The sequence below is a fragment of the Maniola jurtina genome, chromosome 13 (genome assembly GCF_905333055.1).
Source record: "Maniola jurtina chromosome 13, ilManJurt1.1, whole genome shotgun sequence".
NCBI classification, from domain to species: Eukaryota; Metazoa; Arthropoda; class Insecta; order Lepidoptera; family Nymphalidae; genus Maniola; species Maniola jurtina.
This window is the reverse complement of record NC_060041.1, coordinates 11815292-11843254: the sequence shown is the minus strand read 5'-3', so window position 1 is coordinate 11843254 and position 27963 is coordinate 11815292. Positions and strand designations below refer to the sequence as shown.

Genomic DNA, 27963 nt, shown 5'->3' with positions numbered 1-27963 from the left:
TGTCTTAAGGAAACGAAAAATGCTGTGTCTAGTTTTTTAAAAATGTGCAAAAAGTGTTTTTATTTAGATTGGAAATAAGCAGAATTACCCTTAGAAATATTAATAATTTTTCTCTGAACTCTAGTCAATACGAGTTTCCTTTATTTCTAGTATTATTGAATATGGGGTTATTTTGAATAACAAGTGAAGGAATCATTAACAATTTACTCAGTTTTGAATCTTTGTTTATAGGCAGTAAAATATGAGTTCGTCACAAAATACTTCGCACGACAACGAGGAACATAACAGTCCAGACCAAGTAAGTTTGAAAGAAAAAGAAAATGTTACAAATTTACCGGAAAAAGACACTCAAATATCGATAGCATCTTATGAATTGATCACAAGTTCAGATGCTCATGAAAATCCATTAAAATCGGATGGGAAGGTGAAAAATATAAACAATTCACCATTAAACGAAGGAAGTGTCAAAATTGATGAAACTTTTTTGAGTAACATAGAGGAGTCATTAGGTGGCACAGAAGATATCATGTCTACAGAGCCTAACGATGACGATGATGATGATTTAGAGTTGAGATATGATGACGATCCCGATAATAGTGATGAGATAATAAATGAGGATGCCCTACTGGAAGAAAGTGTAGAACCACAAGATGATTTTAACAAAGTACAAGATGAAAAAAATGACATGGATATTCAAAATCAAGACATCCCTCTCGAAGAAGATATAATAGGCAAAATAGTTGTACTTAAAGACATCAAAGACTCACAAGTCGATCAAAGTAACATCCTAGGAGAAGCTCAAAAAATTGAAAAAGAATGCGATAAAATTGATGATCCAAAAGACAATCTTTTGAAAGTTGAAAAAGGGCCAGAAAATCAAAAGCGTGAAACTTTAGTAGAAGAAAAAAACTTTTGTAATCAAAAACCAATTTATGCAGATATCATTGCAAAAGATGAAAATAAAGAAACTGATACAAATATCACAGATAATGATAATACATCTATGATATCTCAGAATTCATCATTTGAAAAAATAACAGAACATGGTTTGAACAAACCAAACATGATGTTAGAAATTCCCACTCAAGAATTTATTGAGTTTAGTGATGAAACTGATGAAGAATTAGAAGAAACCAGGCTTAATATGTCTACTGACATAGACGAAGTTATTGATTTAGATGATAATTTGGTCAATATGGATGAAGAAAATATTGAACATGTAGAAGACAATGTAAAAAGCTCAGTAGATGTTGATATGACTATTATAGCAGACTCCAGAGCTAATACTGATACCTCACAACTGATTTTTCAAGGTCACGAAACTTGTGAAGATGTAAATATGGATATAGTAGATAGTGCACAGAATGATATCACAACAAATGCATTAAGTCATGAAGCGGAAATAGCAGCTGATATTATAACAAAAGAAATGAATAATGTGGATGTTGAAACTTTTATTAAAGAAAATGACGTAATTCAAGAGGAAAATGAAAATTCAATAGAAGAATTGATTAGTTCATTTGATAGTGAACCTGATAAAGAGATAACCAATCAATTAAAAGAAACTGACGATGTTATTGAATTATCTGATGATAACATAGCAATTGAAGTAGAAGATTCAGAAAGTTCATCAGCAGAATCATTACCTGATGTGAATGTAAAAATTGAAAATTCAATTAGGTCAGCAGAATTAGAAGAAGATATATTAAATGAAACCGAAGAGATTGATAATCTTATTTTAACAAGTAAAAAGTCTAAAACAAAACTCACAGAAGCTGACCCAAAAATAACTAACATAAGTTCTACAAAAACATGTGAAAAAAGTATATCAGATCAAAATACGAATATAAATGGCTCTAAACCTACAAATAGGATAGAAATTTCCAGCCAAAAGTTTAACAAAGTCAATACTGAAACAGACAAAATAGTTGCTATGGAAACATCACACAAAATGCCAATAAACACTGCAACAGAAATATTGCATTATGTTACACCTAATGAATTGGCAAAAGAAGAAGGAATTGCACAAGATATTTCTTTTCAAAGTGTGGTGTCATCAAATAAGATACAAATAACAGAAGCTGAAATAAAAGCTTCTGAAGAATGTACACCAGAAAAAATTACAACACTTAATACAAGTGCTTCTTCTCAATCTGACGGTCCATCAGTATCGAAAATTGAGTCAAAACTGCCTCAAGAAAGTTCATCAAAACTAAATATGGCTGTTTTAACATTGGTGGCACATCCAGAAAATATTGATAAACAAAACTCTAATTCAGAAGAGGAATTACAAGTATCAAAAACACCAAAATTTACAGCTGAGCCTGTTGTCTCAATGGATGATCCAATGTCATCTATAAGTAATATAGATATGACAGTAATAAATGAATGTAAACATGAAACTGAGCTTAGCTCATATGCTTTAAAATCGTTTTCACCTAAACTTGAAGTATTGATTGAAAAGCCTTCTTCATCTGTTGATAATAAAGAACCTGTATCTAATTTAGAAGAATCAATGGATGTTGATGGTGCAGAGCAATTGGAGCCTTTAATCAAAGTAGATGGTGTAGAGCAATTTAAGCCTAAAATAGAAACAGAAAAATCAGAAATTATTGAAGAACCATCTATGTCGAAGATTGAACCAAAAACAAAAACATGTGGACAAATAACAACAGAAAAATGTGAACTAATACCAACTGAGCCGTCAGATAAACTGCCACCATCTACATTAAATCTGGAGCAAATAACATCAGGAACAGTTGAACCAACATTATCCACACCAAATATTGAACTAATTACATTAAAGGCAGTTGAACCACAAGAATCTTCATTGAATATTAACCCAAAAACATCAGAAACAAGGGAACAAACAATTTCAGAAATGGTTGATCCAAAGCCATCAATATCGAAGATTAAGTCAAAAACAATAGAAACATGTGAATCATCACCATCTACTTCAAAGATTGAACCTATGATAGCAAAAACTATTGATCCAAACCCATTTACATCAAAGATTCACCTACTAATACCAGAACCAGTTAAACCACAAGCATATTCATCTAATATTGGATATAAAACGTCAGAAACAGTTGAACCAGAACCAACAACATCAAAGATTGAACTGCCCCCATTGGAAAGTAAAGAACCACAACTCTCAACATCAGAAACAGTTGAATTACAACCAATTACATCAAAGATTGAACAGCCAACATCAGAAAATATTGAACTATCACCATCTAATTTAGAAACAGTTATACCACAACCAACAACATCAAAGGTTGAACCACTAACATCAGAAATTATTGAACCACAACCATCAACATCAGAAAAAATTGAACCACAACAAACAACATCAAAGGTTGAACCACTAAAATCAGAAATGATTGAACCACAACCAACAACAACTATTGAACCACCAAAATCAGAACATACTGGTATACAACCATCAACATCAGAAACAGTTGAGCCACAACCACCAACATCAAATATTGAACCACCAACATCAGAAAGTATTGAACTACAACTATCAACATCAGAAACAGTTGAACCACAACCAACAACATCAAAGTTTGAACCACCAACACCGGAAAGTATTGAACTACAACCATCAACATCAGAAACAGTTGAACCACAACCAACAACATCAAAGGTTGAACCACTAAAATCAGAAATTATTGAACCACAACTAACAACATCAACTATTGAACCACCAAAATCAGAACACACTGGTATACAACCATCAACATCAGAAACAGTTGAACCACAACCACCAACATTAGAAAGTATTGAACTACAGCCGTCAACATCAGAAACAGTTGAACCACAACCGAAATCAACTATTGAACCACCAACATTAGAAAGTATTGAACTACAACCATCAACATCAGAAACAATTGATCTGCAACCATCAACATCAGTAACAATTGCACCACAACCAACAACGTCAAAGCTAGAACAACCAACATCAGAAAGTATTGAACCGCAACCATCAACTTCTAAATGTAACACAGAAGCATTACATTCCAAACCAAACAGTCCAAAAAATCAATCGGACTTTGACTCTTTAATTCAAGATTCATCAAATGAGGTTCCAGAAATGACCGATAGTCTTGGACTCTTAGCTGAATCATCGAGGCCAGTGATGGAGGATGATGAAGAGCACGAGGATGATGATGACGATGATGGCGAGGATGAAGATGATTTTGAACCAGATGATGGTATGTTTGTTTTAGCTACTAGCTGATGACCGCAACTTTGTTCCTGTGGATATAGGTTTTAAAAATCCTGTGAGAACTCATTGATTTTCCGGGGTAAGAAGTAGCCTATGGTTAATCCAGGGTATAATCTATCTCCATTCCAAATTTCAGAAAAATCCGTCCAGTAATTTTTGCATGAAAGAGTAACAAACATCCATACATCCATCCATCCATACATACAAACTTTCGCGTTTATAATATTAAGTAGGATATATCTCTCAATTTTATTCTTCTTTTTAATTTTTATTTTTGTTCTCATTGACCACTTTTGTACTCTACCAACTAAACCACTAGAATAGTCAAAGATTTGATTTCATTAAAATTTAAGAGACTCATTGTTTAAAAACACTATGGGTATGACAGACAAGACTGTGTGAGTAAGTGTGAGCTCAGATATCCTACTAGTTAGTTAGTTAGTTATTATTCAGTCTTTTGCATGTCTCTGAAGTAAATCCTAAGATATACTGAGTGAATGCTAATAGACTTGGTAAATCTTAGCTTTTACTGGAAAATCCTAGGATATATTGTAGTTCCAGCTTTTACAGTCACATGAATTTTCAGAAAGCAGCAATCAAATGACAGCAGAGCATTCTGAGGACTCCAACGCTCACCATTCAGAGACGGATCCAAAGGACCCAGAGACACTGAACGATGAAAAACAAGAGTTTCAATTCAAAATATCTGAAAGTATTAGTGTCAAAGAAAAGGGACCTGAGAAAATGGTGTGTGATGAGGTAAAAGACTTTTTTATTTTGAAAAGAAACAGTAGTTCTGTTGATTTTTTAACCCCCAACCCAAAAAGAGGGGTGTTCTAAGTTTGATGTGTGTATCTGTGTATCTATCTGTGGCATCGTAGCTCCTAAACTAATGAACCGATTTTAATTTAGTTTTTTGTTTGAAAGGTAGCTTGATCAAGAATGTTCTTAGCTATAATCTAAGAAAATCGGTTCAGCAGTTTGAAAGTTTCAGCTCTTTTCTTGTTACTGTAACCTTCACTTGTCGGGGGTGTTATAAATTTTTAATTTACACTTGTAATAGATTTTGATGATTAAACATATAAGTAACCTTACATAATAATATTTAAATGAAATGAATTCTTTTATTTTGCCAAATACTTGATATAAAAAATTGGAAGTAGAGCTGCTCCAAAATGTAATTAATTAATAATTAAGGAAATTAACAGTAAATATGTTACCTTCTTAGTAGTTCACACCAGAAAGTAAAGCCTTCATTTCAACCAATAAAATAAAATTATACATTTTTTCTTTTAGGTAAAAATAAAAGAAATCCCTGAAAGTACAGAAAAATCTGTAAATGATGGAGCAGTTGATGAAAACGTAAGTTCTTCAGGATTCTTAACTTTACTTTCCCATTCCCATTTTTTTTCTTTTTTTATTAAGTAGGTATTTGTTTCGTTTACAATACATGACTGAAGCCTTCTTGTAAGTATAAGAGCACCTGTAGTAGAAGGCCTAGCTCTTCCAGATAATATGTACAATAACATAATAATTACTATTGTTCTTAAATGAAATTACTTATTTCATTTACAATACTGCTGGGTCTACGTATAGGTACTGTTCTTTCACATTGCCCGCGTGATCGACTATGAATGACTAGGTCCTGGGTTCGATTACCGGGTTGGACCAATAAATACGTATTAAAAGTTTTTTTGAAATTCTCAATACTAGCCCAAAGTTACGAAGTCGCGGTCTGTGCCTCAGAGAGAACCTAAATTCGGTGGACCTGCGCCTGGTCTCTCTCCGTGCGTGTCGGATTTCCGTCCCATAGGGCTATGAAAGTGAGAGAATAGACTTGTGTTTGGGCACATACTTTTGCATTATAATATCTCCCGCACAGTTGGCTAATCTCTGTGGAGATTTGACTGCCGTGGGCAAAATTCGATCAGGAGGACATTGTTATTATGTGCAAAGTAAAAGGTTAACTGACAAACCAAATGTGCGTGGCACAGACACCCGTCGTCGTAACTCACATAGTTCCACCCACGAAGGAAGTTCATACTAAAGAATTTGAAATCGAAAGGTTTTTGTTACAGAGACCTTCGAATGAAATCAAAACAAAACAAATGGAAGTTGAAACAGTGAAACTATCTGACACTGAAGACACTGAAGACGCTGAGAAGAAGGAAGCGAGTGGTGTTTTAAAGGCTTTGCTGTTGAATAGTAAGTTATAAGTACTGGGATTCAGTGCACAAGCTCTCTCTGTAACAATTAAAATTACAATCGTTTAAATGGATGTTATGTGAAAGAAGACAAAAATGAAATGAATTTGAATAAAAATGAAATGAATTTATTTTTTCCTTGCTTTGTCTTTAAGTTTATCAATTGTATATTAACCACAACTTAACAAATGGCAAGTCTGGATCTTTTGGAATCATGTTATAAAACTGTATACTTGATTTAACTTTAACTGTATACAAAGGATTTCTGCGTAAACAATATTATGGTTGCTGGTTTGTTGCTTGTGTGTATCACATTTGCTTACAGACAAACACACATTTATAATATTAATATGATAAATGAAAATTTTATTTTTATGGAATGTTCTTCCATTTTCTCTGCCACATAATTTATTTATTCTAATATCCATACTATCCATATTTCCATACTAATATTATAAATGCGAAAGTGTGTCTGTCTGTCTGTCTGTCTGTCTGCTACATTTTCACCGCCCATCAGTTTAACCGATTCTGACGAAATTTGGTACAGAGTTAGCTTATATCCCGGGGACGGACATAGGCTACTTTTTATCCCGGAAAACCAAAACAGTTCCCACGGGATCTTCAAAAACCTACATCCACGCGGGCGAAGTCGCGGGCATCCTCTAGTTATATATACTAAAAATGTATACTTGCACCACCTACCTCTAATATCTGTAGCTATGTCCTTTGCACCATTTTGGTTACCTGGAAGAGATCGCAAGGTACCGATAAGACCGCCAAATTGTACCTATATTTTGTTGTGCTTTGTACTAATTTTGTGGTGTACAATAAAAGTATATTCTTTCATTCATTCATTCATAATGATGTACTTAATACTTATAAGTAAAACATATTTCATTCATACCTTGAACTTCTACTTTTGTAGAGACACCAAGAACATCAACCGACTCTGATTACACAGCGTGGACAAAGAAAAAAAAATTATCTATATCCAAGCAAGAAAGTGTTGTGAGCTATGTTGATTTAGAAGAAAGCTCTTCAGACGAAGGTAAGATCTTCACTAATCACTGGGCCACTACTGAGCTTGAGTCTCCGCTAAAAAATAACTACCCAAGTGTCAATCGATTTGTTATTATAGTCTGGGTGACATTTTACACTAACGAAATTGATATGACAGATGTTACAAACATTTTTTTTTGCTATTCAATACTGATATTTCAATCAATACAATGTTTCGAGTGAAAAGTCAAATCAAAGAAGAGAAAATTCTGACTTCATAAATATAATAACACTATGTAGTACAATATTAAAATGTACCAAACAACAATTTTAGTATATTTTACTAAACAGTAAAATATACTAAAATTGTTTTTCTGTTCTAAACATGAATACTACTAGCATTTAGTTCTCTCCACCAGTGTTTTCAAAAATAGTAGTCAGGTTTGAGCACTGTTTACTTTATTTTTTTGCATTAGATCCTTCCACAATGGTTTTTTTTTTTTTTATATTAGCCATGTTACTCATGACTGATTCCCCGTGCCGCTCCAGCTAAGCGTAAAGCTTGTACTAGGAGTAGGTACGTACGACAATAGTGCAACGTTTGGGGTATGAACCACTAACCGTTGAGAATTCACTCTGCTCCTTAACTGTTGAGCTATTGAGTCTCTTAAAAAGTTAATGCTTGATTCTATCAACAGATAAAAATCAACCGCGAACTAAGGCAAGTACCGTCGAAACTGAAGAGCCACAAGACATCGCTACAGAGGACATATCGAGTGATCTTCCACAAAATGAACCAACAGAAGTTGTGAAGGAACCCGAAAAAAGTAGCGCCAGTTCACCGAAACCAGTGCTTGAGGAAGGCGTGGTAAGTTCGTTTTAACACGCTTTATTTAAGCTTCGCTTGTAACTTCTTAGCAATAAAACAGAATTTTGCAGCAAGCAGAGACTATCCATGCTAATATTATCCAAATTAATATTACCCATACTATACCCTATCCCCAGAAAGAAAATATTATAGCGCTCTCTCTCTCTCTATTACATCATCCCATAGAAATGATAGAGACAAAAATTTCAGTGTGCACCAACCATTTTGAGTCACCTACCAATCACAAGCGAATTTATTTTTTCTAATTGAATTTCGAATGTTTTTTGAAAATATTTTCGAATTGGATTTCGAATGTTTTTTTTTTTAAACATGTTTGTCATTGGTTGGTGACTTGTAATGACAATGACATTTTATTTTCTAGAAAATGCGTGTTTTTTTTTTCAATAACAATTTATTCAAATATTTGACAGTAAAATGGCACAGTAAATACTAACTACTAACGAAATAAAATTAATGAACACAGGTAAAACTTAAAGAACCGCAAGTTGCCGCAAAATCGAAATCGCCGAGCCAAACAGACATCCCTAAGTCACAGTCTCCGGAAACTAAGGTACATTCACATTGAGACTGTGAGGGTATATTTATATTGAACTAGCTTATGGCCGCGACTTCATCCGCGTTGACTTATCGTAAACCCCTATTTTATTTTACCACTTTAGGGGTTGAATCCATACTAATATTATAAATGCGAAAGTGTGTCTGTCTGTTTGTCTGTTGACTTTTATCCCGGAAAATCGAAGAGTTCCTACAGGATTTTAAAAAACCGAAACCGTTGATAGATCATTTATTCAGTCACCTTTTCCTTTTAAAATATGTTTAGATTACTTGAGGTACTTAAAATTAACTATTCTAAAAAAGCCATGTAGGGTCAGCGACAAAGGTAGGTTTGCACCAGTCCATTGCCGCTTACACTGGCGTGTGAAAACCTAACTCTGTCGCTGTGTGTACCACATTTCCCTCAATAGCTCAACGTTTATGACTGAAATCCGAAAGATCGCCGGTTCAAACCCCACCTGTTGCATTATTGTCGTACCCACTCCAAGCACAAGCTTTACGCTTAGTTGGAGGGGAAAGGGGAATGTTAGTCATGATTAAAATGGCTAATATTCTTTAAAAAAAAACTCATCATGATGTATTATTAAATAGGATGTCATTTTTCCAGGCACAATCGCCTATAGGGCTAGAAGTTTTCAATCTTGATTCCGATGAGGAAGATTCGTCTATAAAACAAGACATTGACAGTGCAGGTTGGTTTTACTGTATTTTTTTTTATATTTAACTAGCTCTTGCCCGCGACTTCGTCCGCGTGGACTACACAAATTTCAAACCCCTATTTTCAAAACTCCTTTAGTAGATTTCTACGTCATAATAGCAATCTGCATGCCAAAAGGATTTGAATATTTTGGTATGGAGAGCGGGGCCTAGCTGTATACTGGTGGCTGGACTGGAAACGTGATACTTTGTCTATTACAATACTTTTTTGTATTGATTCCAGCTATTGATTAATACAGGTATTATGCGTGGCAGGTATTTTCGAAAAAAAAAGAGAAATAGACTACTAGGTAGGCCAATATCTTCAAAGCCCTTTCAGCCCGATCCGTTCAGTAGTTTGAGCTGTGCGTTGAAAGATCAGTCAGTCAGTCTGCTTTTCCTTTTATGTGTATAAATTAACAATTTAAAACTACCCTCAAAACAGCAGCAGCCGAAAAACCGCCGACCCAGCAGGCGAAGACACGTAGATTGATGAAGTGCATCAACAGATTCTGTGACAACACCGACCCCAGTGCAGGGTACTATGTAGCGGACACTAGTACTGCGATGTACTTCGAAGCGGACAAGACGAAGCGCGCATACGTGTGCGAGAAGTGCGCTAATGTTGTGGAGAAACGGAATCAGGTATGAAAAATCACTATCCATATTATAAATGCAAAAGTATGTTGTTTTCTCCTTCAATAACGTTACAATAGAGTAACGGACCGAAGTGATTTTTTGCATAGGTCTAATTAAATGTCAAATGACAGGCTACTTTTTATCCTTGAAAATCGCAAGTCTGAATGGCGCAAAAATATTTCAGCCAATCATAGCGCGCCTCCGTCCGCTAATGGTTGTTGCCCAGATTTAAAAATATTAAATTTCTAAATTGCCACTGACAGGAATCGAACCCGGGACCTCCCATTTATAAGACCATAGCGCGCCACTGCGCCTGGAGGACATCTGCGAGTTTCTTCACAAAGTGACATCATTTGACTTTGTTACCAGGAACTCATAGAAGGGATGAAGAACTTCAGACCTCTATTCCAACTGCACACCGCTAGGAACTCTGAGGAGCTGGTGGAGATATCTGACTCCGACTCGGACGAGGAACCGCAGCCTACCTTGGACCAGTTGCAGATCGTGGGCAAAAATGGAGCCAAGTAAGTGTAAACGATGGAATTTAGAAGGTTTTAGCATTACCAGGAACTAGCAATGTGAGTATCTACAAAATTTATAATAAGTGCTTCAAAAGGGGCCCGAAAAATAAAAGCAAAAATAATGTTTTGGCCTTATTTCAAATAAGACTTTAGACTTGTTATGTGTTAAGTTTTATTTTAGAATAAATATTTTTATTCTAATTTTAAAAATCCTGGCCCCTTGAGCGATGTTATTTTGTTCGTGATCTGTCATCTATACTTACTTTTCTATATCAATGCCAGGAACTCATAAAAGGGTCTTTTTGCCTCTACTTAGTTTTAGACTCTAGACTGATCGACGATGGATCAGTGGATCCACGTCTATTAATCACACTAATATTATAAAGGAGAAAGTTTGTATGTGTGTGTGTGTGTATGTTTGTTACTCCTTCACGCAAAAACTACTGGACGGATTGGGCTGAAATTTAGAATGGAGATAGATTATACCCTGGATTAGCACATAGGCTACTTTTTATCCCGGAAAATCAAAGAGTTCCCACGGGAATTCAAAAAAACTACATCCACGCGAACGAAGTCGCGGGTATCAGCTAGTGACACATATCGATCGGTCGAATGGGTGTAGATAGACACTTTTCGCATAAACAAACAAAACTGTCTGAAAGAGTAAGTTGTCATTTTCGTCTTTCTTTTTAGAATGCTAGAAGAGCACTTGGCAAATATGCTTAACGAGACATGGGCAAAGTACAAGATGGACGATCGTCTCGAGGAAACTAAAAAAGATCTTCAAAAAGAAATGGAAAACTTAGAAAGTGAGTTTTCGAATTACTTCTTTTTATTTCAATTTATACACCAGGCGACTTAGTTGCGATACTGGTATAAAGTCTTTGAATAAACCGTTTGCACACACTTTTTAAAATAAAAACTTCTCGCTGAAACTTGTAAGATCGCACTATACGCGGCTCATAGGAAGTTGTTACCGCGAACTGACAATACGAGTGAAAACTTTTTTTATAGAATACTAGCCACGATTTTAATCATAACTAATATTCCCCTTACCCCTCCAATTAAGCGTAAAGCTTGTGCTACGAGTAGGCACGACAATAGTGCGACGGGTGGAGTTTGGACCCCCAACCTTTCGGATTTCAGTCATTGAGGCTATAAAACACTCAAAAGGTCTAACGCGCCAAGATAATCGCATAAAAGTTTCTCCGAGGATTCTGTTTGTTTCTTTAAAGGGCCGATTTATCCAACACAAAATAAGTCTTATCCGAGAATATTTTGGCAAGTTTTCAATACAAAAACTGTCACTACGCCCAATTTAAGGCCGATTCACACCAAGAACGTACACGGGACACGTGCATAGTTACGCGCGTGAATCTGTAGACATAACTGCACGCATTACGTCTACGCGAACGTTCACGCCACGCAAGCGGTATGCCATGTCTCATACAGTTCCATACATTACAACGCAATGGTACGCGCTACGTCTACGCTTACGCAGCCAGTGTGAACGAGCTGTTAATCCTCGGTTAAACGTCACTCGACGTTGGTGAAATCGGCACTTAGCTAAGGATAACTAAAGTATACCTATAAATACCTTAGTACAACGAAGTATGTATAACATTATGTATGTTTACAGAGGAGTGTCAGGAAATCCACGCAATGTTCGACGAGTGCCAGGTGGCGACGGACAAACTACGCAACTCGCTGTACGCCACCTTCGACCCAGACATACAGGAGCTGCCGTCCATCGTCATCTTTGATAAGCCTAATTGCTCCGTAAGAGACTTGCATTCCATTCCACCAGCCTGTATGCGTCCACTGCTAGACATTGGCCTTTCCAAGAGCGCGCCACCAAACACGGTCCTCCGCCTTCCTCATCCATTCGCTCTCTGCCACCTGCTTCAGGTTATCGGGCTGGAAGTTGTCCCACGCTGCACTTGCCACTACGCGGTCTCCACTCCAAAACACCTCTACGTCTACCTCATTGGCCATCAGTTCTGCGACAGACATGACCTGCCCATTGGTACTTCAGCTTGCTAATCATTTGAGCTATATTGGTCGCTTTTGTTCTGCGTATTTCCTCGTTCCGGATTTTATCCCTGAGAGTAATACCCAACATAGTTCGCTCCATAGCGCGCTGAGCACTTTTAGTTTGTGGACGAGGCCACTTGCCCACACAGCGGGTTTTAGTCTGCTTCTATAGCGTTCGCTTCTTTAAACTTGCGCACAAATGCTTGCACACCGTTTGCGTTGAGCCCGTGGCAATTTCTCGGCGAACATTTTACCCTCGGTAACTTTTGACCTCCTCGGACAAAAGTCCCTTGTGTGTGAAGGCCCTAATAGTACTTTTCAGGTACAGAAGGATAACTCCAAAAAGAAGCAAATAAGAAATAGCGACTCTTGTTACCACCAAGGGTTTTTAGCTTGCCCAGCGCTTCAGCCTTAAATTTAATAAACGCCTCTTTCTATCGCTTAAACTGTTATTTTTCTAAAAGTTGTGTGACTACCTACATATTTCATACATATCATTTCGAATAATTTCCTCATAGCCTCGATAAATAAAATATGTATTTGTTTTCAGTACACTTGCTTGGAGCCGCCTTCGAACGAGGTAAGGACTTTACCGTTACCACACTAAAATCTATTCCACTAGAGTTTACTTAATAATAATTTAAAATGTGTTAGATTTGTTTAAAAATATTGATTAGTTTTCGAAATAATAATGTAATGCCACACATTGATTTGCGTTGTTAAAACATCGTCCATTACACTCTTGGGTATGTCACGCCCATAAATATTGATTGGAACAGCATGCGCTTACGCTCGACGTAGACCCACCACGGGGAAGACGCTTGTAAACAGCATTTGACTAGGCGCGGATCCGGCCCTCAAAAAAGGTTGTGGGCACAGCTACCCGAAATTCGGCCAAGTGCGAGTCGGAATATGAACTCGCTCATGGTCGATATAGGCATTCCTACAAAGATGTTTACAAAATATATGACGCTTTGACCGAGATTTTGTACAGTGTATAGTTGGGCAAAGCTGTGGTAGGTCGAACACCGAACACGATAGACTATGAAAGTGTGACGTCACAAATCTATTAGGGTTGTGGGCATGCCCGTCGTGCCCACAACGGTGGTTCCGCGCTAGCATTTGGCAGATTTTAACCTTCAGCATTTTGTCCAGCGTCGACAAAACAAGCGTTCCCTATCGCCGGCCGAAAGGACGCCAGAGGCTCCCCCGGCGAAGAAGCCCACAACGCCGACCCCTGCCCCCGCCCCCGCGCCTCCCGCGCTACCCGCGCAGAGCATGCCAGAGGTTGTCGTCGAAACTGCTCCACAAGACACTGAGCCAAAAGTTGAACAAATGGTATGTAGTTTTTTGAGTTCAGTACCCCAAAAGGAAAAACGGAACCCTTATAAGATCACTTTGTTGTCTGTCTGTTTGTCCGTCTAATCGTGTCTGTCAAGAAAACCTATAGGGTACTTCCCTAGGGTACCTGACCTAGAATCATGAAATTTGGCAGATAGGTAGGTCTTATAGCACAAGTAAAGGAAAAAAATCCGAAAACCGTGAATTTGTGGTAATATCACACAAAAAAAATTAAAATGTGTTCACAAAAATTTCATTCACAAAATCACATATAGATTTATAATGACTACTTTACAGATTTTTTTTTTAATTTTTAGGTAAGTTATAAAGAAAAGAACTCAAGATTTAGAATTTTAAGTTACGTTTAACGAGTTGAAAATATTGCATGACGATAGTGGTAATATTGATATTCACAAAGTACAATATAATTTGCAGAACATGGACATATCGGTAGTGAACTTAGCGGTGGAGGCCGCGCCGGACGACTTGCCCCCGCCCGGGGACCTGTCCCATCCACCCATCAAGTTGGGGATGACTGTGTATGCCATGAAAAACGCGTTCGGCACCTGGCTAAGAGCTAAGGTTGTGGAGATACAGCCGAAGACACATGTGAGCAGCCAAACTTTTTAAAATTTTCACCTTTATAGCTCTAGAAACACCTCCAAAAAATTTTCCGTTTTGTTCTCTCTTTCTGTGCATCGTATTTATCATTGCTAAGTAGGTCGAGGGTCGAATGGTAGGAGTTTTCTAAGTATAAATGTGCTCTCTCACTGGGATAATTTTTAGGCTATCGCCTGATAAAATATTTTCAGTGATAACTTATTAAACTAAAACGAGTGCTTGGGTTGGGTTGCTCAGAAAATTCTCTCTTAGAGATAATGTTTAGAAAGTCTACCACACGCTTTTGATTCTTGACCAACTCTCTGAAACAGTGTTTGTATATCTCTTCCCAAAGATGAAATCTTAAACTGTTTGTTAAAAAAAATTACCACCAATAGATTGAGTTTGAGAAATGCTCCAAAAAGTGAATGAATTGAAAAAAATCCTTGTAAAAATAATTTTGAGAAATTACCTAAACAGTACCAAAAATCTTAAAACAGGACAACACCTTTGAAAATCCAATTCCCAAGATAATCTTTACAAAATTTTGCTTAAATATTATAAAAGTAATTTTTTTAAAGTGACTTAATAGATATGCTTAAGATGATTTAGATTTCCAGTGAAATTCCAGTTTCAGAACATTTCAATCATAATATTTCAATTTTAGAACATGGCTTTCACGATGGTTCGCGTAAGGTTCGAGCATAAGGTGACGAAAAACCCCTTCAAAACATTGCCGGCCAGATGTCTGGCGTACTTCGAACCGTCTGAAGTCAGGATGACTATCGGTCAGTATAGTGCCGGAAACACACTTTTAACAATCGCCCCACATATTATATCGCACTCTTAGCCCCAAATTATTATTTCATCAAAAAAACTCCTTTCGGAATCTAAGGAAAACTTTTTATTATTTTACTAGTTGATGCCCGCGACTTCGTCTGCGTGGATATCGATTTTATCCTTTTATTAAATCCCGTGGGAAATCTTCGATTTTCCGGGATAAAAAGTTGCCTATCCAAATTTCCGGGACGTAACGTACGTCTGTAGCAAATATCGTATAAACTGGATCAACGGATGGACCTTTAAGAATCCCGTGGGAACTGTTTGATTTTCCGGGATTAAATGTAGTCTATGTCCGTCCCCGGGATGTAAGCTATCTCTGTACCAAATTTCATTAAAATTCCTTAATTTATTAGACCGTAAAAAGCTAGCAAACAGACAGACAGACACACTTTCGCATTTATAATATTAGTATGGAAGTATGGATATGGATGGATTCAGATATAACAAGGATATAGATACAGCCCTTGATTGCGCGATCTCGCCTGGTGGTTAGTGATGATGCTGTCTTAGATGGAAATGGGCTAACTTGGATGGGGTATAGCAGATTTAAAACAAATAGAAGAAATTATTTTGTTTTCAATATATATATTTTTATTTTTTCAATTATTTCCATTATAAGCTATCGATTTTTACACACTTTGTACAACTAACGAGTTATCTTGTTTGTAGGTACCCGTGTGATCGCATTGTTCAAAGACATCAGTGCCCGACAGGCGTACTATTCTGGGATCGTTGCTGAAATACCAAATCCTGTCAATAAGTATCGGTAAGAGAATTTTGATTTAAATTAAAACAATACTGTGAATCTACTTATTCCAATCCTCAATAACTAAACAGTATTGAGGGAGACTGCAAGGTAGGGAAACACCTGTTGAACAATTAATTATTATTATTATTGTTCCATAATCTTTATAAACCAAGTATAGATTTTATTCTTCTATCTATACTTATACATATCTACATATCTAGATTGTTTTGTGAAGGTACCTAATATTCTTCGACGACGGGTACGCGCAATACGCGCCGCATTCCCAAACGCGCCTAGTATGCGAGTTCTCGTCGCTAGTGTGGGAGGAAGTGCACCCGTACTCGCGCGAATTTGTGCGCGGCTACTTGCTCGCTTACCCCGAGCGGCCCATGGTGAGGCTGCATGCGGGACAGAACTTGAAGACTGAGTGGAGAGGTAAGTTCAAGGCTTGAGTGAAAAGGCATCTTCTAGGTATACTTCGCAGGTGGCCCCATATTTTGGTGAAGATCTGATGGAGAACAGAACTCCTCAACGAATAAGGGTAAATTGCTCGCGATAGTTTAGTAAACAGTAGGTTTTTAACTAGGCATAGCATATTTTAGTACAGTGGGGCCACTATGAATTGTAGAATAAAAAAAAAAAAAAAATATATTAAACATGATAACATGATGGCTTTAGTAATAAGGTCGTCCTTTGTTTTTTCAAGGTATTCTGACTCTTTGTAATTTTATTAACAGTAGAGATGATTTGATTGAATTAAATGATTGAACACTGTAAAAAGTTCTTAATATTCTTCGAGCCTCTGACGTCATTTGTTTCATTGTGAGTAGTAATTTGAACTAAATCATTTAAAATCGATTTTCGATTTAACTCGAGTTTAATCGATTATTTCGGTACGGCTAGGCAAGTGGTGGTCGTCCCGCGTGGTGAGCGTGGACTCGTCGCTGGTGGAGGTGCAGTTCCTCCGCTGCGACAGGAGAGAGTGGATCTACCGCGGCTCCACGCGTCTCGCGCCGCTCTACTTAGAGCTTCAGGCGGCGGAGAGGCACCGCCCCAGGGCGTTACCCCGCACGCAGCCGCAAGCGAGGGTAAGCTTACCCATATAATATAGCTATACATTAAAAAGACAGATTAAATGGAGTTAAAACATTTGTAGACGAACATCCTTTTCTAGAATCTCCTACCAGTGGTTAAATGGGGTCTAATTAGAAACCTTTCGGAAGAAAGGTATCCCCTACCAAGGGTAACAGAGTTAAAAAAAAAACGAAAATCCTTTTTCATTTTCTCCTACTGGGGGTTAAATGGGGGAGAATTTCCTACCAGGGGTAAAATGGGGTCAAATTGAAAAGATGAAAATCCTTTTCCAGAGTCTCCTACCGGCTGTAAAATGGAGTCTAGTTTAAAAAAAGAAAATCCTTTTTCAGAATCTCCTACCAGGGGTAAAATGGGGTCTTTAAAAGACGAATGTTTATCATACACAGCAAGTTTATTATAATGTTAAGTATATTTTGCAGACAAACATGCCGTACGTGGAGTATACGCGATCTGACGAGCAAGCCAACAAGCAGCCGCAGACTCCACTGCAGCGTCAACAACAATTGCACCAACAGAACGAGGTATGTCAACTGTCAACAGACACTTTTTACTCAAAAGGAAAAAGGAACTCCTATAGGATCACTTCGTTGTCTGTCTGTCTGTCGTGTCTATCAAGACACGTCAAGATAATCAGAACCAAAAGAAAAAAAAATCATGAAGGGAGGTCTTTATAGAACAAGTAAAGGGAAAAATGCAAAAACCGTCAATTTGTAGTTACATCACAAAAAAATTATAGTGTGCTATTTCTTGTACGATGGTACGGAACTCTTCCTGTATGAATCCAACTCGCACTTGACTGGTGTTTTTTTCTCTTTCTTTCATTGGTCACTTCGCAGGAAATACGTCGGCAGCGCGCCGTGGCCAAGAAATCGACGGCGCTACCACAACCGCCGCCGCCACAGCCGAACAACGCTAACCTGGACGGTGTCAATAGCAGAGTTGTGGTTAGTATCCCATTTACCTTTGACAATGTTACTATGTAACCAAGGAGTACTGTAACCATTTAATTCACTTCTTCGTCGTAACACTCTTGACAGAGCGGTCGTGGTAATCACGAAGTGGTGTTTTTGGGGGCAGATGTTAAACGCCTCACGAGTATTCGCCACTTCGCCCTGCTGGCCGATAGTCTGGTACACTCGTGCACGGCACCGCCCACAGCGGACTTGATTTGGTCCGTCCATCGCGTAGGCGACCTTCCTTTCCATTTAATTACAGGATGATTATTTTTTTCGTTTCTTAGTTGTACCAGCAGCTTTTAACATCTATATCAGTTACAATTTCTTTACAAAATTTCCGGGGTACCAGTTCTTGGTGTATTGGGTGTGGCCAAAATATTTTGTTCCCGGGCGGCGTATATTGAATTCCTCGCTACGATCAGGATTGAAAGTAACGCCTTTGAGGAAAAAAATACCACTTTGGCCCTTGTAACACAAATAACTATTTGATCAGCTAGTTCCTTTCTCGCTGTCTACATTTTACCGACAGGCACGAAGCATCCCATCGATTCGATTTTGTAACAAATATGACCTACCCATTAACCACTTCAACTGGTCATATAATTTTTTTTTAAAGAATATAAGCCATGCTAATCATGACTTATACTCCCATTTCCCCTCCAATTAAGCGTAAAGCTTGTGCCAGGAGTGGTTACGACAATAGTGCAACGAGTGGGGTTTGAACCGCCGACCTTTCGGAATTCAGTCCGCTCCTCAACCGTTGAGCTATCGAGGCTCTTATCTTAGATTATCATGCAATGATGCATAAAGCGGAATCTGTACGTATTGTGTCATTGGGTATTGTTGTAGTACTACACGCCGAAGAACGCTGTGAAACCGCACAAGATGACGCCGCATACCTGCTCGCCCAAGTGCAAGCGGACGGACGTGCTCGCGCTCAAAGACCTGCGCACCTACAACCCGCTTGCTAAACCGCTGCTCAGTGGCTGGGAAAGGTATTGTATTATCACACTCATCATGTTAGTGTGTATGTATGTCTGTATGTTTATTACTCTTTCACGCAAAAACTACTGGACGGATTTGGTTGAAATTCATAATGGAAGTATATTATACCATGGATTAACACAAAGGCTACTTTTTATCTCGGAAAAGCAAAGAATTCCCAAGGGATTTTCAAAACCCTCTGTCTACGCGAACCAAGTCGCGGCCATCAGCTAGTGTAGCCTAATAAAGCTTTCAAAAATAAAATATTTTCTTTGTTGTTTTTTCTTTCTTCCTTTTCTAATATTGATCCTCTTCTGACCGAATTTTCGCTACGGCAGCCAAAATCCACGATTTTCTTTGGAATTGGCTGCAATTGAAGTTTCATGGATACTTAATAGTTCCTTCCGAGTACAGAAGAATCGCTACGCAAAGACATTAAATAAATAGTGACGCAATAAAGTGCAATTCAGTTCACACAGCGCTGTGGACTAAAGTTTAATATACACCTCTCTTTCTGTCTCGCTCTCTTTCGCTCTCGCTCTCTTTCTCTCACTCTCTCGCCCTTTTTCTCTCGCTCTCTCGCCCTTTTTCTCTCGCCCTTTTTCTCTCGCTCTCTTTCTCTCGCTCTCTTTCTCTCGCTCTTTTTCTATCGCCCTCTCTCATGTAAATGTTCGTTGCGCAGGCAAATCGTGCGCTTCAAGGGGAACAAGGTGGTGATGTACGTGGCGCCGTGCGGGCGGCGCCTGCGCAGCGTGCGCGAGCTGCACCGCTACCTGCGCGCCACGGACGCGGACATGCCGGTGGACCTGTTCGACTTCTCGCCCACCACGCACTGCCTGGCCGAGTTCGTGCTCAACAAGTGCTTCGTGGGGAAGAAGGTGAGGCTCTATCTCTGCCGCGTATTGTTCAACGCTCGTGACTCCTTCCCATTCTACTCATAATAATAAGGGTTTTCTTACGATAATAATGCGGTGGGTTCCGTGATACAGAGATAGCAAAATAAATAGTCCAATCTGAAGTGCAATATGGCAGATTGCGCAGATCACTAATGATTAAATTATTACACAAGCCCGGCTGAAATCTGTTTTGTACAGTGCTTGACTAGGAGTAAGTACTATTTCAAGTCTTTTTTTCAGATTTGTAGTTCATAGATTGAAAAGTAAATTTCAATCAATTACTGGATTGCTCACTACATAATTCTGTACTGTACTGGAATGAAAACTTTTCAGCAACTACACAACTTAGGGTTGAATAAATGGACAGCATTCTATGCAAAATTGCTACTATAATCGTGAATCATATGAACCTACTAAGATACTCGTATAACCAATGTTCTTTTTCATCATATTATGACGTATAACATTAGTTAGACATTAGACCTTTCTATAAAAATGATAAAATTTACAAAAAAATGTTTTCTGAAGATTGGGTTTCCTAATCAATAAATAATACAAGTCCTTAAAAATTCTTACATGGAAACAAATTATACGACTTGTCAGTCTGTCTGTTTGGCTTTTAGTCCATCAAATCCATAGTCTGGTACAATGTCTAGCTAGGATAAGTGCATTTTTTCCTAATTTTCTTTTTTTGCCCACGGAGTTTCGAGATATGAAACGGGTAAGATTTATGCTTATTTTTCTTTGAATAAAATTTATCAGTTTTCCTCATACACGTTTTCGTTCTTTGAAATAACTTAAGGAACTTATTCAATGGTCGTAAAAATAAATTTCTTAATGGCAACGAATTATTTTGGTATTCCAGTATTCCATGTTTGACAGTAATTTAATTACCTAACATGAATTGTAATTAATACAATGTTCAATTTGCATGGCAATAAAATAAGAAGGTTTTGTAATTTTTTTTATAGCATGTTAACTTCAGTAAGCGTTGTTTGGAAATGAATAGTTTTTCTAATTAGCATCCCCAAAACTGAAATGATACCCGTATTGTTTCCATCTTGAAATTGAAAATGGATCTTATTTTTGACAGGAAAAAGCCTAGGAAATTAGTTTCTACGGCTGCTGGTTAGGAAAAAGAACATACTTAACATCTTGAAGACCAAAATGACGTACGCAATTTTTTTTTTGATTGATACCCACGCACGGGCCTCATGTAGGTATGGACACGTCCATACATGAAAACCGCTGCATACTTTTTGTCCATCATCATTATCAACCGATAGATGTCCACAGCTGGACATAGGTGTCTAGTAGGGAATCCACACGCCACGGTCTTGCGCTGCCAGAATCCAACGGCTCCCTGTGACTCATTTGAATATATCCACGCATAAGAAGAATGAAGACTAGGGTCTTCCGATTCTGCGGTTTCCGGTGCGAGCTCGACATTCTAGCACCTTAGGACCTCAACATCTATCGGTTTTTAAACTTTATTTTCCAAAGAACCTCTGTTTCTTTCTGAGCTCCGTTTGAAACGGGAGGAGGGTTATGTAAAGTCGAAACATTGTTCCAGGATCTATCCCACGGGAAAGAGATCGTGCCGGTGCCGTGTGTAAACTACTACGACGACTCGCTGCCGGAGTTCTGTTCCTACAACACCGAGAGAACTCCGACCGCGGGAGTTCCGCTCAACCTCGACCCGGAGTTCTTGTGCGGCTGCGACTGTGAGGACGATTGTGAGGTGGGCTTATTCGCTAGGTACTACTAGTAATTGCGAAAAATGGACCATATTATTTGTCTACATAATAAAAGGAACCTTTGTGCAAAATTTCAGCTTTCTAGGTCCAAGGATTGTGTTACATTATAGCATTTTTCAGAACTGCTAATATGTTTTTAAGCCATTCTTTCGCGCCGTAACAGCCTGCGAATGCTACGACGAAAAAGTGTGGATGATTTTGCATTCGCGGCAATCTCCGTCTGATATCAATTCTCTTGTCTTCGATAAAGAGTCTGACTACTAACTTCCCATCTCTCTGCCTCGTTATGAACTGTGAAAAGTTGAAAGTGTAGAGGCTCATATTCCCCAATCCGATCTAACGCTGAACAGTCCAATTTTACTCCGATCGCAACTCATTCTCTTATCTAATTGGTGCACTTAATTTTTCTTTAACAGGACAAAACGAAGTGTGCCTGCTGGCAGATGACACTAGAGGGCGCCCGAACCATTGGATATGAAGGTGACGTCGGCTACGTGTACAGGAGACTGCCCGAGCCTCTGCCTTCCGGGATCTACGAGTGTAACTCCAGGCAAGTGTCACTTACCATGATCATTATCATATGTGTGGATGTCCACTGGTCGCTAACTATGGGTCTCATGAGAAAGCTCAGTCACTCAGCGAGCGATGGAAAGAGCTATGCTTGGAGTTACTCTACGTGATCAAATCAGAAATGAGAAGATTCGTAGGAGAACCAGAGTAACCGACAGGGCTTAACGGGTGGCGAAGCTGAAGTGGCAATGGGCAGGGCACATAGTTTGAAAAACCGGTAGACGTTGGGGTCCCAGGATGCTGTAATGGCGACCTCGCGTCAGAAAGCGCAGTGTGGAAGAACCTCCACTAGGTGGACGGACGACATCAACCGAGTCGCAGGGAGCCGCTGGATTCAGGCGGCACAAGACCGCAGCGTGTGAAAGTCCCACACTTTAGCGCGCCACCACACTGTTCTCTATATCATCAAGATTCAAGCCGTGATACGTGATTTTAAAACAATTTTTTTTTATTTCAGGTGTAAATGCAAAAACACATGTTTAAACCGCGTCGCACAGCATCCGTTGCAGCTCAAGTTACAAGTAAGTGGACGCACTAGTTTCTTTATGAATTCAGAAATAATGATCAATTTTATGCTTCAACAAAACAACAAAAAAGTTGTAATACAGATTTTAAAGTTTTTTTAAATAAATAAATAAATATTCTTTATTTGGGACCATATCGCAAACAAAAATATACTTAGCCCTATAAAAAAGATTCCGACGAATTGATAACCTCCTCCTTTCTTGGAGTCGGTTTAAAATTACGGCTTTTAGGTAGCCATAATCGATTCTAGCAATAAAACTAGAGGTCATAACAAATTGAAGTACGTAAAAAGCAAAAACCAAGAGGAGTAAATTTATAAAGATAAAAATTAAGCGATATTCCGTGGTTGTATTTTAAAATAGTAGAAGTCAGTTCTCAGTTTTCAAATATGTTGTTTATTTGAAGGTATTCAAGACGTTGAACCGTGGCTGGGGCATTCGCGCACTTAACGACGTGCCCAAGGGAGCCTTCCTGTGTATCTACGCAGGCAACTTACTGACTGATGCCACAGCTAATTTGGTAAGCATTCAATTCAAATCAATCAACCTGCTTGTGTCCACTGCTGGACATAGGCCTTCCCAAGAGCGCGTCAGCACACACGGTTCTCCGCCTTCCTCATTCACCCACTTCCCATTACCTTCGTAAGGTCGTCAGTTAAAGCAAGTGATATTAAATTACTTAAAACGACATAACTCCGAAAAGTATATATTAATATAAATAAATTAAAAAGTGGTATATGAATAGGACGGTCTGAACGAAGGAGACGAGTACCTGGCTGAGCTGGACTACATCGAGGTAGTGGAGCAGATGAAGGAGGGCTTCGAGGAGGACATCCCAGAGAAGATCAAAGCCAAGGACAAGGTAAAGACATTTTTCTGGATTTCATATCATCTCAACTCTATATGTGTAAAAAGTATAGGTTTTTTAAATCATACTTAATTTATTACGAGCAATGGAGCGTAGCATCCTTGGAGTAAAGCTGACAGACCATGTTAAAAACAGCATACTGCGCTCCAAGACGCAGATAACGGACGTGGGAGACAAAGCTGCCAGACTAAAATGGAACTGGGCAGGACATGTTATGCGCATGTCCGATGAACTGTGGGCAAAGACCACAACACAGTGGATGCCACAAAATTTTAAAAGGCGTCGAGGCAGGTCGAGGCGTCGCTGGCGAGACGAACTCGATACCTACATGTCGGCCTGGCCTCAAATTTCTATAGACAGAGACAGGTGGAAGGAAGAAGGGGAGGCCTTTGCCCAACATTGGGACAGTTCGGGCTAGCAATAATAACTTAACATAGTTTTTAAGTAAATATAGCGGTATAACGCTGTCTCGTTTTAGCAGTCTCTTAAGTCTGAGATGCGCTCTACAGATCTTAGCCTTAGTTTTCCATTTTGTGAACAGAGCGATGTCAAAGAAAAATCAAATGGGGCGAAAACAAATGAATCACTAAATTCAAAACACATACCTTTTGAAATTTTCAATTTAGAATTTCTAACCAAACGCCAGATATTTGAGATCAAAGTGGCCAGTTCGATAAACGCCAATTTCATGTGGAAGGACCTAACACAATTTATTAAAAACAGACATTTTGTACGCAGAAAGAGTTAGCAAAGAAACCGACAGAAGAGGACGATTCCTCGTCGTCGTCATCGTCGTCGGAAGAAGAGACCGGCATCAATAAGAACGAGAGGGAAGATGGCGACTTTGAGCCTGGCTTCATCGGGGTTGGCGTTGCGGAGTTCAAGTGAGAACAGTTCTTAATTATAGATGTTCTATTTTAAGCCGGGTTTGCTGCGCCATGTTTTGGACAAAATAATGTTTTGCTAACACGTAAAACATATTTAGGAAACCGGCCGCTCACTGATTTCCCAGTATAGACTATTTTTATTAGTAACTTTCTATCTACAAGTGTAAATTAAAATTTATAACACCCCCGACAAGTGAAGGTTACAGTAACTAGAAAAGAGCTGATAATTTTCAAACGGCTGAACCGATTTTCTTGGATTATAGCTAAGAACACTCTCGATCAAGCCACCTTTCAAACAAAAAAAACTAAACTAAAATCGGTTCATTAGTTTAGGCGCTACGGTGCCACAGACAGATACACAGACACACAGATACACAGATACACACGTCAAACTTATAACACCCCTCTTTTTGGGTCGGGGGTTAAAAATGAGTTCCGACGAAGAAGATGTACAACAGTTTAGGTTATTTTTACCCAACTACGACAAAGCAAAAAGAAAGGGTTATTATTTTAGCAGTCTATGTATTTATGTTATTAGAAAGTCCCAAATAATGGATCTTTGCCGTACTAATTTTATAAAATGGTTTTCTTTATTCCAATCCATTATTAAATATAGAAGCGAAGATATAGTAACTCTTTGTAACTTTCAGCAAACGTCTAAGAAGAAGAGACTCGAAGAAGGAAGCAGAGGAAGCCAAGCAGCAAGTGGCAAAAGAAGCCAACGCAGACGATGAGTGTATCACCATCAGCGACGACGAAGAAGGTATCTATACTTGTCGCATGTAGGATAGTAATCTTTATTTTTTTTACCCGACTGCGGCAAAGCCAAAAAGAATGATTTTAGCAGTCTATGTATGTATGTATGAATGTGGGTGTGTATGTTTGTATCCAGATTCTGTGTGTTCCACCGTAGCGCCTAAACTACTGGGCCAATTTTGATGAATGAGGTGTCAATCGATTCGTCCGTAAAGGTCCGGGTGACATAGGCTACATTTTATGCGAAAAAAATTGACCTAACGGATGTTACATGTAAAAAAGTGGGGGTCTCCAAATTTTTTTTTTTGCTATTGTATTGAGTGGGGTGTCAAATAAAAGAGGAGAAAATTCTGAGTTCATAAATATAAATGTACTATAACATTAAAATATACCAAGCGACAGAAAAACAATTTCACTATAATATTTCAGCATTTATTAAGACGATCACAGTCTGGTTTTAGTTTTCAACTTTATCTTGTATTAAAAGTAGTGAGCAAAAGTCCCAAAGGAACCGCAAATGCGTTGCTGGCCTTTCAGGAATTAGTTGATCCGCCCCTTAAATAACCCTAATTATAAAAATATATTTTTACTTTAATTTACTCCAGGCCGGTGAAGTCGCAGGCGTCATCTAGTAGAAAATAAACATGATATCTTTTTGTTTCAGTGCGCGAGCCGTCGTGTTTCACAGCCGCGGCCGGCATGGGCAAGAATCAATTCATCTCCAAATATAGGTACCGTGACGTCCCATCTGGCAGGTGATTCGCTCACTCAGTGTCTAACATTGAACCATAGCCACCGTGGTTGGTTGGTTCTACATTGCTGCTTCTCAGGGGATATAAAATTATATTTTCGTAGAAAACCCTCAATGGATTAAAAAACAAGCCAGGTGGCTATCATTCAGTGTTAAACACTGAGTTGGCGATTAACCCCGCATATCAAGCCAGAGTAGCGTCCCGTTCAGCCAAAATAGAAAGGGAGGACAAATTCGTAGCTTGTGCGTGTGACAAATCCGCGCAACATAGATTTTGGCGTCGGGTTTTTCTTCTAGTTTGTATTCATGATGACCGATTTTTGTTTACTTTAGCTTAATAGTCTTAAAGTAAAATGGAACTTAACTGTCTTGTTTTAATGTTCAAATTCACCCATATATATCTACAGCCATAGAAACTTCAAAATTAAAACAAGTGGTACTGAATTTTCGACTTTAAATCGAGTTCCTTTAGGTCTATTTTGATTTGACGTTATTGTGTTACCGTACAGATCAGTCCGCACACTGTTCGGCGAGGACGAGGCGTGCTATATCATGGACGCTAAGGTTCAAGGCAACATCGGACGATACCTCAATGTAAGAATTTTTTAATATTAATTAATATTTTTTCAATATTAATTATTATTCATAAATAATAATTAATCTTTTAATATTTATATATATCAAATAATAACCATTTTCAAATGGCCACAATTAAAATTAAAAAGCGTTATTTCTTATACTGTGATACTTATATAGGCTTACCCTAAAGAGCGCCACCACACCCGGTCCTCAGCCTTCCTCATCGAGCCGCTTCCCACCAGCCGCTTATTTCTTATGTTTACGGAACCCTTCGTGTGCCAGTCGGACTCGCACTTGACAGATTTTTATTTCCAGCACTCGTGCACACCGAACGTGTTCGTCCAGAACGTGTTCGTGGACACGCACGACCCGCGCTTCCCGTGGGTGGCGTTCTTCGCGCTGCACCACATCCGAGCAGGCACTGAGCTCACTTGGAACTACAACTACGACGTGGGCTCGGTGCCCGGGAAGGTGCTCTACTGCTTCTGCGGCGCGCCTAACTGTAGGGGGAGACTGCTTTAATGTGCTCACTAGTTTTCATCATTAGGTGCTTCCACCTCGGACAAAGGATCAAGGTGGACTCGACATCTAATAACAAAATAATGATACCTTGTTAGACCAAGCTAATGGACTTGTAATAACAATATAATATTACCTTGTTAGCAAGCTAAATGTATGGAAAAGCTCTAGAGTGATAGACAAAAACACATTTTTTTTGTCTTTGTCATAGTTTAACTTTTTTGTTAGGCACAGTTGTCATCTGTGCCCAACAAGCCTCTGTGATAGTAATTCTGCTAGTTTTCTGTTTTAAATTTAGTGTTGAAGTTGTGTAGGAAGCCATTTATCGTGCATCGCAGTGTGATTGGCCGTAACAGTTGTAGCAAGCGCAAATTAAGAAACATAAACTTTAATTCGTATGTATGTTTCGTTGTTTTGTCCGTTTCGGGTATACGAGTCTGGCAAATCCACCTTGATCTGATTGTATCTGAGGCTTTCACGCAGCAATGGGGATCCACAGGCAAAACTGATCTCACAGGCGC

At 38.6% G+C, this 27963-nt stretch overlaps 1 protein-coding gene across 3 annotated transcripts; it reads left to right on the top strand.

The window, feature by feature from the left end:
* The first annotated feature begins 4 nt into the window (after window positions 1-4).
* LOC123870932 lies at window positions 5-27919 on the top strand. 3 transcript variants are annotated; one of them, XM_045914431.1, is made up of 33 exons: window positions 5-4217; window positions 4818-4990; window positions 5528-5593; window positions 6310-6436; window positions 7361-7483; window positions 8133-8302; window positions 8787-8873; window positions 9486-9570; window positions 10023-10219; window positions 10583-10737; window positions 11428-11543; window positions 12374-12513; window positions 13319-13348; window positions 13924-14106; window positions 14545-14718; window positions 15377-15497; window positions 16222-16318; window positions 16536-16735; window positions 17204-17388; window positions 17815-17916; window positions 18232-18339; window positions 19201-19346; window positions 20018-20213; window positions 21805-21972; window positions 22405-22538; window positions 23016-23079; window positions 23489-23602; window positions 23828-23944; window positions 24689-24834; window positions 25488-25600; window positions 26258-26324; window positions 26854-26938; window positions 27239-27919. In XM_045914431.1, the coding sequence occupies exons 1-33, from the start codon at window positions 242-244 to the stop codon at window positions 27443-27445; spliced, it is 8172 nt and encodes a 2723-aa protein (XP_045770387.1). In that variant the 5' UTR covers window positions 5-241; the 3' UTR covers window positions 27446-27919. The 3 variants fall into 3 exon arrangements, with proteins under 3 accessions (XP_045770387.1, XP_045770386.1, XP_045770388.1); XM_045914430.1 differs by having other exon boundaries at window positions 10020-10219; XM_045914432.1 differs by lacking the exon at window positions 8787-8873 and having other exon boundaries at window positions 10020-10219.
* Window positions 27920-27963: the final 44 nt, after the last annotated feature.

Excerpts from the sequence above, each read along its gene's own strand:
- LOC123870932 (XM_045914430.1), top strand. The coding sequence starts at position 242 with ATGAGTTCGTCACAAAATACTTCGCACGACAACGAGGAACATAACAGT. Across the intron at positions 23,080-23,488 it reads CGTTGCAGCTCAAGTTACAA|GTATTCAAGACGTTGAACCG; the intron begins GTAAGTGGACGC and ends GTTTATTTGAAG. Across the intron at positions 24,835-25,487 it reads GTTGGCGTTGCGGAGTTCAA|CAAACGTCTAAGAAGAAGAG; the intron begins GTGAGAACAGTT and ends TGTAACTTTCAG.